This window comes from Phascolarctos cinereus, unplaced genomic scaffold, assembly GCF_003287225.1.
Source record: "Phascolarctos cinereus isolate Bilbo 61053 unplaced genomic scaffold, phaCin_HiC Scaffold_4;HRSCAF=312, whole genome shotgun sequence".
NCBI classification, from domain to species: domain Eukaryota; kingdom Metazoa; phylum Chordata; class Mammalia; order Diprotodontia; family Phascolarctidae; genus Phascolarctos; species Phascolarctos cinereus.
The window spans coordinates 697,076,537-697,094,692 of NW_027555847.1; the positions used below are offsets into that span (position 1 = coordinate 697,076,537).

At 46.6% G+C, this 18,156-nt stretch overlaps 1 protein-coding gene across 1 annotated transcript in view; it reads right to left on the reverse strand.

Moving 5' to 3' along the window:
• Window positions 1–1,937: 1,937 nt before the first annotated feature.
• Window positions 1,938–18,156, reverse strand: part of MLXIP (MLX interacting protein) — a 70,369-nt gene continuing 54,150 nt past the window's right edge. The window contains exons 12-17 of the mRNA XM_020970145.2: window positions 13,079–13,203; window positions 11,889–11,990; window positions 11,649–11,776; window positions 11,393–11,516; window positions 8,161–8,290; window positions 1,938–7,985 (exon numbers count right to left, since the gene is read on the reverse strand). Of these exons, the coding sequence (XP_020825804.1) occupies window positions 7,855–7,985; window positions 8,161–8,290; window positions 11,393–11,516; window positions 11,649–11,776; window positions 11,889–11,990; window positions 13,079–13,203 (740 nt within the window). The 3' untranslated portion in view covers window positions 1,938–7,854. The remainder of the gene's footprint in view (window positions 7,986–8,160; window positions 8,291–11,392; window positions 11,517–11,648; window positions 11,777–11,888; window positions 11,991–13,078; window positions 13,204–18,156) is intronic.

Here is an 18,156-nt window from a genome sequence, read left to right on the forward strand (position 1 = left end):
GCATTGCTCCTCCTCTTCACCCTTCTGAACTAGCGTTGTCTTTCCCTGTTGGATTTTAAGCTCCTGGAGGGAAGGACTGTCTTGCTGGCTTGTTTTCGTGTCCAAGCAGAGTCCAGAACACAGGAAATAATGAATTCGTTTGCATTCATTCAACACTGGAAATTTACTCTTATCCTGTGGCCTCCTCACTCTAGAAAAACACTGCACTTCTGCAATCCCTTCCTCTGATTGGTCAGTTCTTCCCAGAACCTCCATTTTGGGCAGCGCTCAGGTTGGCTCTTTGTTCTTCTCTAGGCTCTCCTGGTTTTCCAGGCAATTTCCACCATGCCCTCCCCTTCCCCCCACCCCTTCCTTTTATGTGTGGCCTTCTCCCCTTAGAATGTATGATACTTAAAGGCAGGAACTTTCTTTCTGCCTGTATCTGTAGGTACATTTTAAACATTTAATGCTCCTTGATTTGATTCATGGTTGGAATCACAATCCATTGGTATTTGGAGTGCCTGGTCAGAGCAGGGCTCTGTGCATACCTTGATTCAAAGGTAAATAGGATAGGCCTTCACTGCAGAGGTGTCCAAGGTGTCTACTTACAGAAAAACCAATTGCATCTCTTCTTCCAATTTTAGAAATTTTGTTTGAAGACTCCTGTTTCTATAGTCACTCTGCTTTTGTTTATCAGCCTGGGTTCATCCCATCCCTCCTTGGCCCTCCCTCTCAAACCACATTATTTTAAATTCCTCCTCTGCCCCACCAAGGCTTACTCTCTCCCCCAGCTTAGCCAAGCTCTCTGGTGTCGTTCCAAATGACCCCCAAATTTGGTTCATTACCAAAATGAATCCCAGAACAGAAGGGGGCACCCAAAGGAGTCCAGGATTCATTATCTTTAGAGCTGAAATTGTACTTTTGTGTAATGAGTGAATGCTTTTTCCACTTAAGATAAATACATTTTCCCTTGAATAAGATGAGTTGGTCTGATTAGACAAGGGCCTATTTCAACCTAGCATTTTTAGTCAACAGATCTGGATCTGACAGGAGCAAGCTGCCTGATCACAGGATCGGGGTGGCCCCAGACAGGGCCTCCTGCTACTGAGGATCATCTCAGCATTGTGTGCGGTGAAGCTGCGGAAGGCATTGGGCCTCTCTGCTTTGAGGCCAAACACTAGGGCCCCGCCAGGATGAAAAAAGCACCTCTACTTTAAACGTAAACATTAACCAAAACTGATCTAAATTCCAGGCGTGTCTGCAAGGGTGGCCTTCCCAGACATTTCAGGTTCCCTCCTGGTGTCATGAAGGGCAGCTCATGGAGTGGTCCAGGAGTCACTCAGTAAGGTAGATTCCAGAAAGCACTGCCTCTTGAGAGAGGAATCAAACGAAGGGTGCTCAAATCTTGGGTCAAGTGTTGGGAGCCCGGGCTCTCAACTTCTCCTGGCACCAGGATGTATCTATTCTGCCTTTTCTGGTACAGCGCATCCTCTGTGGTGGCTAGGTGGTATAGTGGATAAAGCATTAGACTTGAGGCAGGAAGACTTTAGTTCAAACCCTGCCTCAGATTCCTAGCTATAAGACCCTGTGCAAGTCATTGACCCTTTCCCACTCATTTTTCTTATCCACAGAACATATTATAACTGACTGTTGTGAGGCCCAAAGGAGATAATATATTTGAAGTGTTTTGAAAACCTTAAGGTGCCACATAAATGCTAACTCATTGTTATCAATGGCCAGGAATGGCAGCCCGTTGGTAGGGGAACTTGGTCAGGTCTTTCAGTGGAGTCCAGGGGCCTTCTTCACAAGCTGGGTGACTGCCTCTCTCAGTAACAGGTCCTTATCCCGCCTCCCCCCTCCCCCCATGCACAACCTGCCTCTGAAGGGGGGTTTCTTCTCATTCATTCTAGCATGCCTTCCAGGCTGAACTTAAAAGTCACACACCCCATAGCACAGGCTCTTCCAAAAAATAAGTTTTTATTGTTTTGGCTGCAAATATATAAAAAAAATGCATTGTAGTGTTGAATACAGCTGGTGGAAATGTGCTTTTGGACAGCAGAACAATGGAGGGGGTGATGTAGGCGCAGGACTGCTTCCACATAGAGACACAGAGACGGAAAGCTTTACATTTTCTGAGGTTCTATCCCAAAACAAATTTGTTTACTGAAATGAAACCTAAAACAAATAACAAACAAAACTCACAATAAAACCATGTACGCAACAAACTAAAACCAGAAAAGTGACAGTATATCACAACTGTGGTGTTACAGTAAAAGCCACTGAATTCACTTTTCCTTTTGTTGAAGAGCTACTCAGAAATGTAAAAAAAAATCATCAATCTGGGGAGGTCCCAAGCGGCCTGCCTCACAATCACCGCCCCAGGCCAGGAACCTGTCTCACTGCTGACAGCTGTTGGTTCACCCTGGTTTATTAGTTGAATGCGAACTATTGGTATACATGACCCAGGTTCAGATTCTGGGTCTGGCACTTACTGTGTGGCTCTGGGTAAGTCACTTAATCTCCGTGGGCCTCAGTTTCCTTAACTGTTAAATGAGGCTGGAGTAGAAGGCCTCTGAGGTCCTTTTCAGCTCTAGAGCTATAGTCTTAAGATTGAAATATTTAAAACTTCAGCTTCTCCTAAACCCCTTAAATCTTTCTTCCAGAGACATCTTAACCTCTACTTAAAAAACAAAACAAAACAAACAACCCAGAGAAGAATGTTTTAAAATTTCTCATGCTCTGATTTCAGACGCACTGATCCAAGAGGAAGATGCAATGAGGGAAGGAACTAAATGTTGAGTATGGTGACCATGAAGAGAGGTGAGAGTCACACAAAAATAAAATCCCATGCAGGTAAACTACACAAAAACAAAAAAGGAAACATTCATGACAACATTTTCCCTTTTCCCCCAAGTTGATTTTCATAAGCACCAGCAAGAGTTCCATTTGGTAAGAGCTAGGAAGGCAGGCCCCTCCACAGTCTGAGTCTACCTTCACCCCACCCCACCCCACCCCAGGCCAGCTGTAAACGGGCCTACAGGCCATGGGCTTTGGGGGCTCCCGGCCAGGACCTTGACACACTTCACATGGGCCCTGTGGCTTATCCAATACTTCAAATACACAGCCAGATCTCCTCTTCCATTCTTTGGGATAAGGTTAAAAACCCTACCCAATTAACTGGAATGATGAACCAATGCCACAGTGAAGATCCTTCCCTCTCCAAAATCAGGCTTTGCCCCCAAGGCTTCCATTTCCTCATCTGTAAATGGGGCTAATACTTGCTGTGTCTTTCCTACAGGGCTACTATGAGGATGAAATGAGATCACAGAGGTGAAGGTGCTGGATTGTTACATATACTGCTTTTCCCCACAGCCCTGCTGGAAGGCCCCCGGGGAAAGGAGCTCTCCCTAACAGAAAAGTGCAGGCGTTTTTCTGTACACACAAAGGAACCAAGAGCTTTTCAGGACTCTGAGCGCTCTGATGTTGTGCCACCCAAAGAGAGGTAGTTAATTAGCATTGCCCTCTGTTCTGCCAGTGGGTGTACACTCACGCTGGTGCTTCTTTTAACCCACCTGTCTTGGTGGCACATGAGATATCAAATAACTGAGACCAGAAAGACCAGGAGTAGTGAGACAGCCAGTTTCACACCTGTCTCTTCGCCTGCTCTAGACCTAGAAAAGGATTTGGCTGACAAGGCAACGGCTCTACAAACACTGATCCGTCTTTTTGACTTTCCAGATACAGAGCTGGGCTTTAGTCACATGGAAGAAGTTTGGCTGGACAAAGGTTAACACCCAAAGACAGGAGATTAAACAGAAGTCTGGCATCCCTGAATTGTGTTCCTTAGTTATCTCCACCCTGGTTTCAGTCCTGCCCCCTGCTTCCCCTAGGGAAAGAGGTAGGAAAGACCTGGAGGTAAAGAGCCATCACCACCCAAGTTGTGTCAGCCTTAGAAGAGCACGATGCTTTCTGTTACCACGGCTACCACAGGCCCCTTTCACTCCCTACATCCCCCCAGGGGTACCATCAGTTGGACTTTCCTGCGTCCAACAAGTTGTTTTCTAGGTTGGTACCATCAGAGAACACGGGCAGATTTCAGGACAACATTTAGGCCAGTCTCCTTCTGGAGCCCACCTACAAGTGTTGGGTATCTGGGCAAAGACCAGTCTTGACCACTTCCAAAAGGGTATCCAGAAACAGCTACATCACTGGTCTGAGAAGGGAGAAAACGGATGTGGTCTCCAGAGGAGTGATGAGATGGAAGGAGATAAGCAGAGCCGTCCCACACAGGACTGACAATTCCCTACATCCCAGCTCGGGCTCTGGTGAGCACTGGACATATTTGGCACCCTTGGGCATTCTTCTTCTCAAGTCTTCCTTATTTTCTTTCACTCCTCTCTACCCACTGGCCTTCTATCAGGGAAATTCTCTTTTCATGAACATTATTTGTGCTGTGGAAAACAGCAACCCAGTCACCATCCTGCAGCATGATGGAGGCGACAAAACATCATTTAGATTATGTAAACCCATGTGGAAGGGATGTGGGAGGGGGTTGTGTTGGGAGAGGGCGGTGGGGAGTACACAGAGTGCTCAGAAAACCCCACTGGGCGCCTGCTTCAGCGACAATGTCTTCACACTTCCGATGCTCAACATGAAACAAGAACTGATAATGCAGATTAAAGAGATGGTGTTAGAAATTCTGAGATTTGTTTGGCAGAAGGGAGTTTTCTGAGCTGATTTTTTTTCCCTCAAAAGACTCAGCTGTTTCTTTAGGAAGAGGGAAAAGAAAGGGGGAAAGTGAGTGTAAACAAATCCAGATAGAAGGTCAGAGTTGCTTTCTGTCCATTTTCCTGGGCAGCTGGCTAAAATATCCCCAGATTCCCCCCAAACCTCGCTCTGAAGCAGATCAAAGCTCTAGAACTTCCCAAGCATTCCCTGCCCTGCAAGTTGGTAAGAGGAGACAAAGTCTGGCCCAACCAGAGGTGTTCTTCAAAGAGGAAAACCTCAGGGACCATGACTTGTGAAGCCCAGGGAGAACTCTGCTTCCCAATCACCGTGGTTAAGTCTTGAGCACCAGGATAAATGGATTTAAGTAAATGGGTAAACAATGAAAACATGCATGTCATTACACAATCTGTGAGTATTCACATATACATATACTTCATGAAATCTAACCTAACCTACTTACTGCCTTAAATATTTCAAAAACACTGATTTAGCAGAAAGGAAAGGCAGGTCAGAAAAGCAAGAGGCCAATTTCACATTCTGAGAAGGCTGAAAGTCTGCTCGTGCCCCTTTCCCTCTCCCCTCCCCCAACTTATGGAGTGCTCCTGGTGCTGCTCTAGAGCTAAGGCAGAGAAGGGCTGCAGGCCAGAGCACAGTGGGCTGGAGGGAGCTAAGCCAAGGCCATGATCCTTTTCACCACTCGCTTTCTGCTGCCCCGATGCCCGAGGAGGGTTCCTTTTCACTCTGGGTAGCTAGTGCTAGGCTGGGAGGTGACAACTTCAAGGAGCACTCGAACCTCACTTCTGCGTGCAGGCACGATGAAATCTGGAAAGTGGGCGGCCCAATTCCCTTACGATCCCCTGCTGACCTGAATTCACGTTCTCAGAGTCTGAGAATGGGCATGACCCATGACCCGGGTCTGAGGGGTAAGCCTTCTGTGAGCATGCTAGGCCTCAGCTCTCTGAGAACAGAAGCCACCTTTCAGGAAAGCCCCCCCCCCTCAGTCCCGTGTCTCTGTCTCTCTCTGTCTCTCCCCTACAGCTCCCTCCCCGCCCGCCTCCCTGCACCTTCCTAGATTCCAGACTGAAGGGGGGTAACTCCCCAAGGACTTTGTGCTGTTGCTGCGATCTGCTCTACAGGTTCCCAATCAGGCAGCCGGCCCAAAGAGGGCTCCTTCCTCCGCCTGGAGTGGGATGCCCAGACTACTTTCTATGCAAACCAGGCCCCAAAGTGGTGGAAATAAAATGTCCTCTCAGCTCTACCAATGTTCCAATGGAAATGTGGATGAGAGAAGGGGCTGACGGCCATGGGCTTGCAAGACCACCCAGAACTTGTGGAGATTAGCTCTGCGCTGAGCAGTCTCACAAGGAATACTCGCTGCCTGGGGTCGGGGTGGGGGGAGAGACGACAAGCAGCAGTGAGGATGGAGAGGAAGCAGCCTCTCACCTATCACCTTCCTGAGAGAATTACAGCCAGGTGGTTCTGGCATGTTTTAAAAAGGGGAGCAACAGGGCACTTTCCCAGGGGCTGTGAAATTCATTTTTATTTCCACTTTTCTAGCCAGAAGGAGGGTGCAGCAGGGGCCCCAGGTGAGAAAGGCAGTGGCTTTCACCCCTGGAGTAAAGCTCCAAGCCGACAGCTGCCATGTGGAAGCGCCTAGACGGGGGGCAACCAATGAGGAAGCCAGCTTCTGCATCTGATGCATTTCCAATCCTTTCAGTTCCAACGAGGGCTTTTCTCTGCACTCAAAAAGATCCAATCTACCAACCTGGGCTAGTTCACTTGCACGTGGGCCAATTCCTACATGTGGGACCGAACACACATGTAAAGTAACTGAAACAGTTCATCATTAATGGACAAGGAAAGTACCTCTGACCTTCCTTTCCTAGGCCCTCCCCTCCACTCACATCAGGTACTTAGAATTCTCTCCTGATCCAGGAGGCTGAGATGCCTCCACAGAACAATCCAGTATAAGAATCTCTAGTTCCCACAACCTCAGTCACCTGAACAGTGGACCAGACAGGTTCCCTTTCCTCAGACTTTGCTCACAAGAATTTCTTTGGTCCGAAAATCTAGGACTTAGAGCTTTCAGAAGATGACTCCTGGCTAGAGGCCAGGCTGAGAATGAAGACAACTGCAATTATCCATAACCTGGCTTTTCCAATGCTAAACTTAAGACCAGTGGCATCTTACTGAAACAAACTTTTATAGGATGCTCTCAAATGCTCCCCTTTGTAAGTACAGCTCGGAAGCTGAGGGAGGGAAAGCCAGGGTCCTAGCTGCCAGGTGAGGGTAAGCCCCAGCGCCCATGATGCTACATAAGTCACCAGACGGCATGATTCCTCTCCGTTTTCCAGATTGGCGCAGCAGCTTTTCACGTCTTGTACATACATGTCCCTCAGTTCTTGAGGCTGGCTGAGCGTTCCCTAGAAAGGCACTCCCTCCCCCCAACTCCCCACCGGCAGCTGACGCCATGCAGTAAAAAACAGGTGCCCTGCAGCAGTAGCCACCTGCACAGAAGAAGTTGAAGTGTATTTACAAGTTACAGGTGCATGTCAAAGTCGCTACCTTGGTGTCGCAGGCAGGAATACATCTTCCAAATGCTACATCAGGAGAGGTGGAGTCAGAGGAGAGATGCCTTCCTTACCACCATAAACCAAGTAAGAAGAGAGAAAAACCAAGCCCCAAGTCTGGAAATGGGGGCGGGTGCTTGGAGATTTTAACCAGCCCAAGGACGGAGCATCCCTTCCTTTGCCCTCAGCTCCTGCAGGAGCCATCAGCCTTCCAGAAAAGCCGGTCTGGAGTGAAGCAGGGTCAGCAGCAAGGCCAAGGTCCATCAAGAACAAACACTTCCCTTTTTCTGGACCGGCTCTCACCGTCTGAATCCCAGGGAGAGTGACGTTTGAGGTCACTAAGCACAGGAACTCGACCACACAGTGTTTCAGCAGATGGGCTATTGCTGTCGGCAGGACCCGCACCTGCTACAAACCTGAGCTGGGTATTTCTGCTGACACTGCACATCTTTATCAGAGGGAAGCCCTAAGGGATGCAGTGAAGCTGGACTTTGGGAGAAGCCAAGGACCCTGGCTCTTGAGCCAGCTAGCCTCAACATAGGGAGGGATCCCTGAGCTAACGGTGGAGGCCATGTGCTCAAGGCTGCTGGGACTCCCCTGTCCTCTTGCCAATTCCGGTGACAGCCTCAGATGCTTGCTCCGGTAACCGCGATGGGTCCGTGAGGATGGAGGTTGTCGTGCTCAACTGGCGGAGGGTGAGCAAAACCACTAGGAGAGAAGAGGGGACCACAAGGAGGCGGGGAATTAGCTGGCTCAGTGACATAATACTTACCTTTTCTCTCTCAGCACCTGTACCTATCCTGGAAAGGCTCCCCTCCCAGGCTGGGGTCAGGTGACACCTGGACTCTCCATTCCCTCGAGCATAAACTAAACCCACACTCACTTGGCCTGAGAACAGGGAGGGAGCAGTGCTGGTCCAGCCACGAGAGGGCGCTCTGATGGAGCTCATGCAAGCTGGTGGTTGACACCATGCCCTTGAATGACTCAAACAACGGTTTGATTATAATGCTGAACTGCCCGGCACACGGTTAAGGGAAAAATGAGGATGAAGAAGGCTGAAGAGACCATCCATCGCCCCTCCTCCCAACTCCTGGCACGCCAGCAAACACTATGCAAGAGAGGGTTAGAGAGGACGTGGGTTTGGGACCCAGAACCGGAAGGGGCCTGAGAGCTCATCTAGTCCTGAACCCCTCATTTTACTTATTAATTTTTCGGGGCAAGGCAACGGGATTAAGTGACTTGCCCGGGTCACACAGCTAGTAGTAGGTGTCAAGTGTCTGAGGCTGGACTTGAACTCAGGTCCTCCTGGTTCCAGTGCTGGTGATCTAGTCACTGTGCCACCTAGCTGCCCTCAGCCCCTCATTTTAAAGCTGAAAAAAATCGAGACCCGGAGAGATGAAACGACTTGCCTTAGGAAGTGGCAGAAACGAGATTTGAAATCATGCCCCCCAGCTCCAAGTGCAGTATCTGTAGCTCAGGGCTCACCCCACTGAACCACACTGCCTTCTATGTAAACAAAGCCAATGTCTGACCAAAACACCTTCCTCCACCTGGCTTCTCTGCATCTCAGATTCTGTAACTGATGGGCAGAAGCCACCAAATTGATTCGGGGTCGTTCTCGGCACAGATCAAATAATAAAGAATGCTCCTTCTCTGCTGGTACTTTGCCCATTGGCTACAAAATAGAGGCTCCAGTCTTCCTTTCCCTAAAACAGAAGCCTTTCCCTTGATCCTGCCAGCATCCTGTCTCCCCGCCCTCTTTAACTGCTACATTTCTAGAGTCTGCTACACCCTCTGCCTCCACTGCTTTACACCTTGCAGCACGGCTTCAAACTCCACCACTCTACTACAACCGGCTTCTAGGTCACCAGACTCCTCTTCCTTGCCAAATTCAGTGACTTTTTCTCACTCGCTGTTCCTGACCTTCCCACTGCATCTGAATGTTGACCATTCCCTCCTTTTGGATACTCTCTCCTCCCTAAGTTTTCTAAGATACCACTCTCTCACCTGGTTCTCTTCTCTACGTAACCACAAATCCTTAGTCTCCTTCACTCATTATCTTTGTCCTGTCCCCTAAATGTGAGTAGCCTTGAAGACTCTTTTCCTGGGTCCTTCTCTTCTTCTTTTTCAACATTCTTTCCATTACCACTTAATTCATTGCTATGGAACTAATTATGACCTCTCTGCAGGTGACACTCGAATTCATAAATGTAGTCTCAATCTCCTCCCTCAACTCCAGTCCTCCATCTCCAAATGATGGCTGAATACCTCGACCTAGATGCCTACTGACATTTTAGCGGCTAGGTCTGACAGGTTCTTTATCCTGAGTCATTCTCGCACTCCTGATGCCACTGGCACCTTAGTTCGGATACTCGTCATCTTCCCAGCGTCTCTTGCAATAGCCTAATCGGCCTCTCTCACCTCTCCCCCTAGAATCCCTCTTTAATCCGGCTGCCAAAGAAAGCCTCATGATGACGTCACGATCTTGCTCAAAAACACTAAGGAGACGCCGCCCCCCCCATCACAAAGGGTGTGCTGTGTCTCAGCAGCCACGTCCAATCCACATCAGAAAGACAGAGCCCACAACATCTCTCCAGCCTCTCCTCAGCTGTTTGCAGACCGCCTCCCCATTCCACGATGAGCTGTTTGAGAGCAGGGACTGTTTTCTGCCTTGCCTCTTTGCCTCCTCAGTACTCGGCATACAGGAGGTACTTAATAAATGCTTTTTGATAGACTTTGCTTAAAGACTTCCAATGGGGGGGGAGGACTCACTACCCCCACAGTGATAACTACTTCCCTGATGTGCCCAGCTTAAAATGAATCTTTCCTACCTTAAATTTACCCCAAGAACTTAATCTGGATCGATTCTATGACACATTACTTTGAATGATACCCATTAGAATATATAGCATGTCATCTTCTATTTGATATAAACTTGAGGGCAGGGATTACAACACTTTTTTTTTTAAATTAGGCACTGTATGTATACATATATATATATATATATATATATATATATATATATATATATATAATATATATACACACACACACACACAGATTTGCTGATCTGACTTGAGGTAGAGCAGTTAAAACTTACAGGGACACCTGTCCAACAGAGCGACTTCTATCTCCGACACAAGATCCACACGGGGCCCTCATATCTGTGACACTGCATAACTAACTCTGGGTGACCACTACAGAATGTAAGGTCTGTGAGGGGAGGGCTGTCTTTTCCAACACAAGTAGTCAGTCTAAAGAAATGCAGACTGTTAGGTATGCAGCATGTGCTGTTCTACTAAGCAGAATACTGACTCATTCTGATTGCTTGATGACTAAAACAACAGTACATGGCACCCCACGAATAAGCCAAAGTGAACTGAAGCACTGAAACTAAAGTCAGTACTTATCTGTTCTTTCAAACTGCCTTATGAGTATAACTTGCCACCACACAGATGGGTCCTGATTAAGCCTCTCAGGAGGCCTATCACTTCAGAGGATCGGCACCCAAACCACTGATAAGGCAGCTCGCTGAGCGTTCTGCAGATGTCTTAGAGGCAGAACCGAAGCGGCCTGGAGACGTCTGGCGGCCCCAGGCCACCATCTGTGCTTCCCAGTCATCGCCCTCTACCCTGGCCCCAGCTCTCTAGCCAAGCCTCATGGTCCTGATGACCAGCACAGGGTTCGTGTTTCACTGGCTCGCCCGCCCAGAGCAGCATTCAGCCTATGGACCCAGACACCTCCCCTTGCTGCCGCTGTCTGCTCATGCACCTCCAAATGACAGAAGTGGACTAGATGGTCCCTGGGAGTTCTAAGTCCTATGATCCTCTGAGCTGAACCCCATGAGGGTCAAGAGCCTTCACTACCGATGACTTCAGACTAATCCCCATCACTGGAACAAGGAACCTGAGGACTGTCTCACCAAATCCCAGGCAAGGCCACCACACTCTGTCACATGGGGACAGTGGAGTTAATGATCTCGATAAGCTCAATGAAAACTCAAAGACAGCAAACAATTCTTGGGGATGCTTCTCAAGGAAATGAAGTGTTATCTTCCCGTGATTTTCCCCACCCTGGGAGACTCTGACTGGGCCCAGGATGAAAACAAAAGATACAATCCAGAACTTCCAATTCTGTAGGGTGCGACTTTTTACATAATCATCAAACATGTCCCGCATGTGATCGTACTGGCGGCGAGTAACAGGGACTCCTGTGGCAGGGAGCTGCTGCTGACAGGAGCTGAAATGACAAGGCCAGAAACATGATGAATAATTCTGAGCAGGACCCCCGAGCTCAGGCATCCTCCCACTTTCCAATGGTTGAGATCCTGTAGGGAAATGCTGCCAGGCCCCACCACGCCTGGAGTCTCACATGATGGTGGCATTGAGCTCCTCGATCTCCTCTCGAAGGCGCCGGGCTTCCTCCTGCATCTGGCTCCTCTCCTGCTGAAGCTTGGCAATGTACTCTACCGTCTTCTGCAGGGTGATGGCATGGCTGGTCTGCAAAAGGGAAAATTCAGCCCTACAGCGAGCCCAGGGACAGAGGCAAGGGTGAAAGGCTCCCTCCTGTCCATGCTTCCAAGGGCCACCCCTATATTCCCAGCCAACTCACCAGCTTGCAGTTGTTGGAGATCAAACTGTTTAAGGTTCCAAAGCCAATCTTAATGTTGAACCGTCTCTTCTGTTCAGCTGAAATGTGCTTCATCCTCCGGCTCTGAGTGAGGAAGCAAATGCATCACACCTGGCCATACCGGGCCCCCTCTGGGTCATAACCTGTACTTACTGCTTCATATTTTAATGTGATCAACCCTACATAGAAGTTAGTTGCACATGTTAACCCAAGCCTCCTGCAGGCCCTTGGCTGGTAATAATATTGCATTTGGGAGGGAGATTAGGAAAAAATCCAACCCACTGAAGTCATGAGGAAGCCAGGATTCATTTTTATAAACACTGCAACAGAGCAGAAGAGACCAGAATTGTTGGGGTCTAAGTCTTCTCTGACTCTTACCAAAAGATACAATCCTCAGCAAATGTCATCTTACTGCTCATAAAACAGATGGGGCGGTTCTGAAGCCTCAACTGACAAACCTTGAGTAAGTGTTTACTATGTGCCAGGTACTGTGCTAAAGCACTGTGAATGCAAAGAGAGGCAATAATGTGGCCTTGGCTCTCAAGGAGTTCATGTCCTTAAAGGCGAGATAACAGGAACAATTATGCACAGGGTGGATGGGAGGCAAAGCTGGCATGAAGACACTAATGGATTTGGGGGGGGAGGGGGCGCGGCACGGCTGAGAAAGGCTCTTGCAGAAAGTGGGATGCACTGAGTCCTGAAGGAAGCCAGGAGGCAAAGGTGAGGAGTGAGAACATTACAAGCATCAGAGAGAGCCAGATGGAGTGTTAAATGTAAGAACAGCAAGGCGGCCAGCGCTGGCGAGCTGTAGAATATGTGGAGTGACATCAAGCATCAGAAGACTGGACGGGGAAGAAGGGAGGACTGTCCCTGGAGCCACCAAGGCTTAGAGAGTCGGGGTAACAGTCAGGCCTGCCCGTCACCACCAGTGAAATGTGTGCTGGAGAACCTTCTAACAGTAGCTGGTAGAGGTCCGCTCAGAGGTCTTTCTGACAGATGAAAGAGGACGACACAGGGAAGCTAGGATGGTTTAGCTCTCAATGCTTGCTAAGGCTGGCCTAGCTCCCCTCCCTAGTCTAGCCTCAGGGTGTGGAGGCAGGACACACAGGTGGCCTCGCTGCTTTCTCCCTTCCACCATCTCCAAAGGGACCCCAAACCAGAGAACGAGATACCTTGAACGCAGCCACATTTGGGGGGTCTGTAGTGGATTTCCCTGAGCAGTTCTGGGGAGACTGAGGACTGGGACTTTGTTCTGATGCACAAGGAGAGGCCTGACCAGAGTTCGGACAGTCTCGGCCTGAAAAGAAAGAATACAAACTCCTCTTAGAAATGGAACCCGATATACTGGCCCAACCATTCTGGAGAGCAATTTGGAACTATGTCCAAAAGACTATGAAACCATGCATGTTCTTTGACCAAATAACACCACGGTTAGGTCAGTAACCCAAAGAGACAGAAAACAAAAAAGAAAAGGACCTATATGTACAAAAATACCTATAGCAGCTATTTTTGTGGTGGCAAAGAATTGGAAATTGAGGGGGACGCCCATCAATTGGGAACAAGTTGTTGTATATAATTGTGATAGGACACTATTGTGCTATAAGAAATGATGAGCAGGCAGATTTCAGAAAAACTTGGAAAGACTTACACAAACTGAGGCAAAGTGAAATGAGCAGAATCAGAAGACCACTGAATACAGTGCCAGCAATACCGTACTATGACCAACTGTGAATGACTGAGTTCTCAGCAATACCAAAATGCAAGACAGTTCTGAAACACTGATGATGAAAAATGCGAACTGACGGAATCCGAATGCAGACTGAAGCACACTTGTTCTTAATGTTTCTTTTTTCTGGTCTGTGTCTTCTTTCACAATATGACAAACATGCAAACATGTCTTACGTGACTGGATACGTGTAACCTATATCAAACTGCATGCCTTCTCAATGAGAAGGGAAGGAAGAAGAGAATTTGGAACTCAAAAAAAATGTTAAATGACTGTTAAAAATTGTTTTTACATGTAATTGAGGGAAAATAAAATATTGAATTTAAATTTAAAAAAATGCAAGACTGTCTTATGAGGAAAAAAAAAAGAAACGGAACTCAAACAGTTCAGCAAACAGTGAATGAAAGGGCTCTCTACCCACTACCATAAAGGTTCCAAGACTCCAAATAAATCAAACATTTACAATAACTTTAACAGCATAAGATCTGTCAATTCATGAAGATTCTACCTTCCTCTCAATCAGAGACTGAAGAATACTAAAGGTATGGAGTCCTACTTGATGAAAAAATGGTTTCCAATGGGCCCAGAATAAGGCCTGCCTTCACATAAATTCAGTCTGAACCCTAGCTCTGACAATCCAAGTAACAGCTAACATTTATGTATCACTTATGGTCATAAAGCAACACACAGACACTGTCTCATTTAGTGCAACGATATCCTTGAGAGGGAGTAACTATTGGTCTTTAGGAACAATCTAGGTTCCCCAGATCCTTTAATTACACTTGTCTACAATGAAATCCATGTGCAACAAACATTCTTGCCCCGTTTTTACAACCTTGAGAACTTTCTACAGTTTGATCTTATCAGTTTGGCATTTTGCTAATCTAAGAGTCCCATTAGGTACAAACACAAATATAAGGAATTAAAGTCTTGGTCAGGGACAGAGTGTGCCAACGCTGGTAAAAAACCAAAACCAAAAACAAAAAACCCCATATATTTTCCTGGAGTTTTGCAAATTAGTTAAGAGAGCTTTAAACGGAAAAGGAATGAAGGAGAGAAGAACATACATGTATGCACTTACACATATATATGTCCACAGAGCTAAATTTCACAGAGAGAAAAAGACCAGAGCTGAGCTTGCTGAGGGGGCAGAGCCAAGATGGCAGAGTGAAAGCAGTGACTTGCTTGAGCTCTCCCCCAAACCCCTCCAAATACCTATAAAAAATGGCTCTAAACAAATTCTAAAGCAGCAGAATCCACAAAAAAATCAGAGTGAAGCAAATTTCCAGCCCAAGACAACCTGGATGATTGATCAGAAAGGTATATCGCGACGGGCAGGGAAAGGAGCACAGCTCGGCATGGGCATGCAGGCTGCAGAGAACCTGGAGCAGGCTCAGAGGACTGAATCGCAGGCAGCTGTGGTGGTTTCCAGACTGCTCAACCCACAAAAGCCAAAGACAACTTAGAAGGTCAGTGGGAAAAGTCTGTTTCAGCAGTGCTGAGAGAGAAGACAGGTGGTCTCAGCTCCATTCCCCAAGCACAGTCCGGGGCAGGGGCTGCCTCCTGAGCTTCCGGCCCACAGACTGAGGGGGAATCGGATGGCTGATTAGAGGGGGATCTCTGTGCCATTTCTGAGGAAGGAATCTCTTGCTTTGCCTGTGCTTGGATATGGGTCACTGTTCTGGGTGGTGGTGTCTCGGGTGAGGAGGAGCGCTGGTGTGGTGGAGCTTGTAGTGGCTGTACAGAGAAAACCCTCCTCACAAGTTCCAGGACAGAAAGGAGTGCTGTGGTCACTAACACACCAGAGCACAGGCCAGGAAAGGAGTAAACACCTCACCGCTCATCATACCACCTTGGAAGAACTGAAAATTTACAGGTCCCTACAAGTATCTCTGAAAACAGCTGTACAAACCCCCGAAGCTTAGGACAGTATATTCTCCACATTGGAAGCAGACTCTTAATCTTAACAAAGAGTTTAAAACTCAAGTAACCTGGCCGAGATCATGAGCAAGCAGCGCAAAAAGAGTCAGACTATATTATCTTACTTTGGTGACAAAGAAGATCAAAATATACAACCAGGAGAAGACAACAAAGTCAAAGCTCCTACATCCAAAGTCTCCAAGAAAAATATGAATCAGTCCCAGGCCTTGGAAGAGCTCTAAAGGGATTTTGAGAAGCAAGTAAGAGAAGTAGAGGAAAAACTGGGAAGAGAAATGAGAGTGATGCAAGAAAATCATGAAAAAAGTCAACAGCTTGCTAAAGGAGACCCAAAAAATACTGAAGAAAATAACACCTTAAAAAATAGCCTAACCCAAATGGCAAAAGAGGTCCAAAAAGCCAATGAGGAGAATGCCCTAAAAAGAAAATTGGCCAAATGGAAAAGGAAGTCCAAAAGATTACTGAAGAAAATACTTCCTTAAAAATTAGAATAGAGCAATTGGAAGCTAGTGACTTTATGAGAAATCAAGACACTGTAAAACAAATCCAAGAATGAAAAATAGAAACAATGTGAAATATCTCACTGGAAAAACAACTGACCTGGAAAATAGATCCAGGAGAGAGAACTTAAAAATTATTGGACTATCTGAAAGCCATGATCAAAAAAAGAGCCTAGACATCATCTTTCGAGAAATTATCAAGGAAAACTGCCCTGATATTTTAGAACCAGAGGACAAAATAGAAATTGAAAGAATCCACTAATCTTCTGAAAGAGATCCCCTAAGGAAAGCTCCTAGGAATATTGTAGCCAAATTCCAGAGTTCTCAGGTCAAGGAGAAAATATTACAAGCTGACAGAAAGAAACAATTCAAGTATTGTGGAAACACAATCAGGATAACCCAAGATTTAGCAGCTTCTACATTAAAGGACCGCAGGGCAAAGAATATAATATTCGCGAGGGCAAAGGAGATAGGATTACAACCAAGAATCACCTACCCAGCAGATAGGATTACAACCCAGCAAAACTGAGTATAATCCTTCAGGATAGGATTACAACCCAGCAAAACTGAGTATAATCCTTCAGGGGAAAAAATGGTCATTCAGTGAAATAGAGGACTTTCAAGCATTCTTGATGAAAAGACCAGAGCTGAATGGAAAATTTGACTTTCAAAGACTCAAGTGGAACATGAAGAGGTAAATAGGAAAGAGAAATCATAAGAGACTTATTATTAAGGTTGAACTGTTTACATTCCTGCATAGAAAGATGATTATTTATAACTCATGAGACCTTTGTCAGTATTAGGGTAGTTGGAGGGAAAAAATTATATTTATGTATATAGATAGATAGACAGATAGAGGGCACGGGATGAGTTGAAGATTAAGGGGTCATATCTGGAGAATAAAATTAAGGGATGAGAGAGGATTGTACTAGGAGAAGAAGAAAGGGAGAGGTAGAATGGGGTAAATTATCTCACAAAAAAAAAGAAAAAAGAAAAGGCTCTTACAGTGGAGGCAAAACAGGGGAAGGTGAGAGGGAATGAGTGAATCTTATTCTCATAGGATTTGGCTTAAGGAGGGAATAACACACACATTCAATTGGGTATGGAAATCTGTCTTACCCTACAGGAAAACAGGGGGAGAAGGGGGCAAGAGAGCAGGGGGATGACAGAGAGGAGGGCAGATTGGGAAAGGGGGTAATCAGAAACAAATACTTCTGAGGAGGGACAGGGTCAAAACAAAGAACAGAATAAATTGGGGGAAGGTGGCGGGATAGGATTAAAGGAAATAAGAGTTACTTTTTCACAACATGACTAGCATGTTTTGCATAACTGCACAAGTATAACTCGTATTGAGTTTATTGCCTTTTCAATGAGGGTGGGTGGGGAGGGAGGAAGGGAGAAAATTTGGAACGCAAAGTTTTAAAAACACATGTTTTAAAAAAAAATGTTTTCACATGCAACTGGGAAATAAGAAATACAGGAAATGGGATACAGAAGTCATCCTGCCCTACACGAAAATAGAAGGGGAAGGGGTAAGAGGGGCGGGAGAGATAGAAGAGAGGGCAGACTAGGGGAAGGGGTATTCAGAATGCATGCCATCTTGGGGTGGGGGGAGGGGCCAGATGGGGTGAAAATCTGGGACTCAAAATCTTGTGGAAGCAAATGCTGAAAACTAAAAATAAATAAATAACCAAATTTCACAGAGAACAGCTACAAACGTAGGAAGCAAGAACGATGAAGGTATGCAGAAGCTGACCGGAGACCACAAAACACACGGCCTCAGTTATACACACAAAATACACAAATACGGCAAACAATATTTTAACGCTGGGCAACAAATCTGACCTCACACATATCATGGAAGATTGACAGGATAGGACCCATTATTACAACGTGGCCCTGGAAGGGTAGGCCTTACTCAAATAAAACAGGAGAGGTAAAAAGAGAGGCAGTAACATTGTACATGAAAAAGATTCACTCGGGTGAGGAAAGCTGGGAACCAAAGGGCGGAAGCTTTGTGGAGAATATTTAAGTGAAGATAAAGAAAAGCATCAATAGAAGTGACGTTGTCATCAGGGCCCAGGGG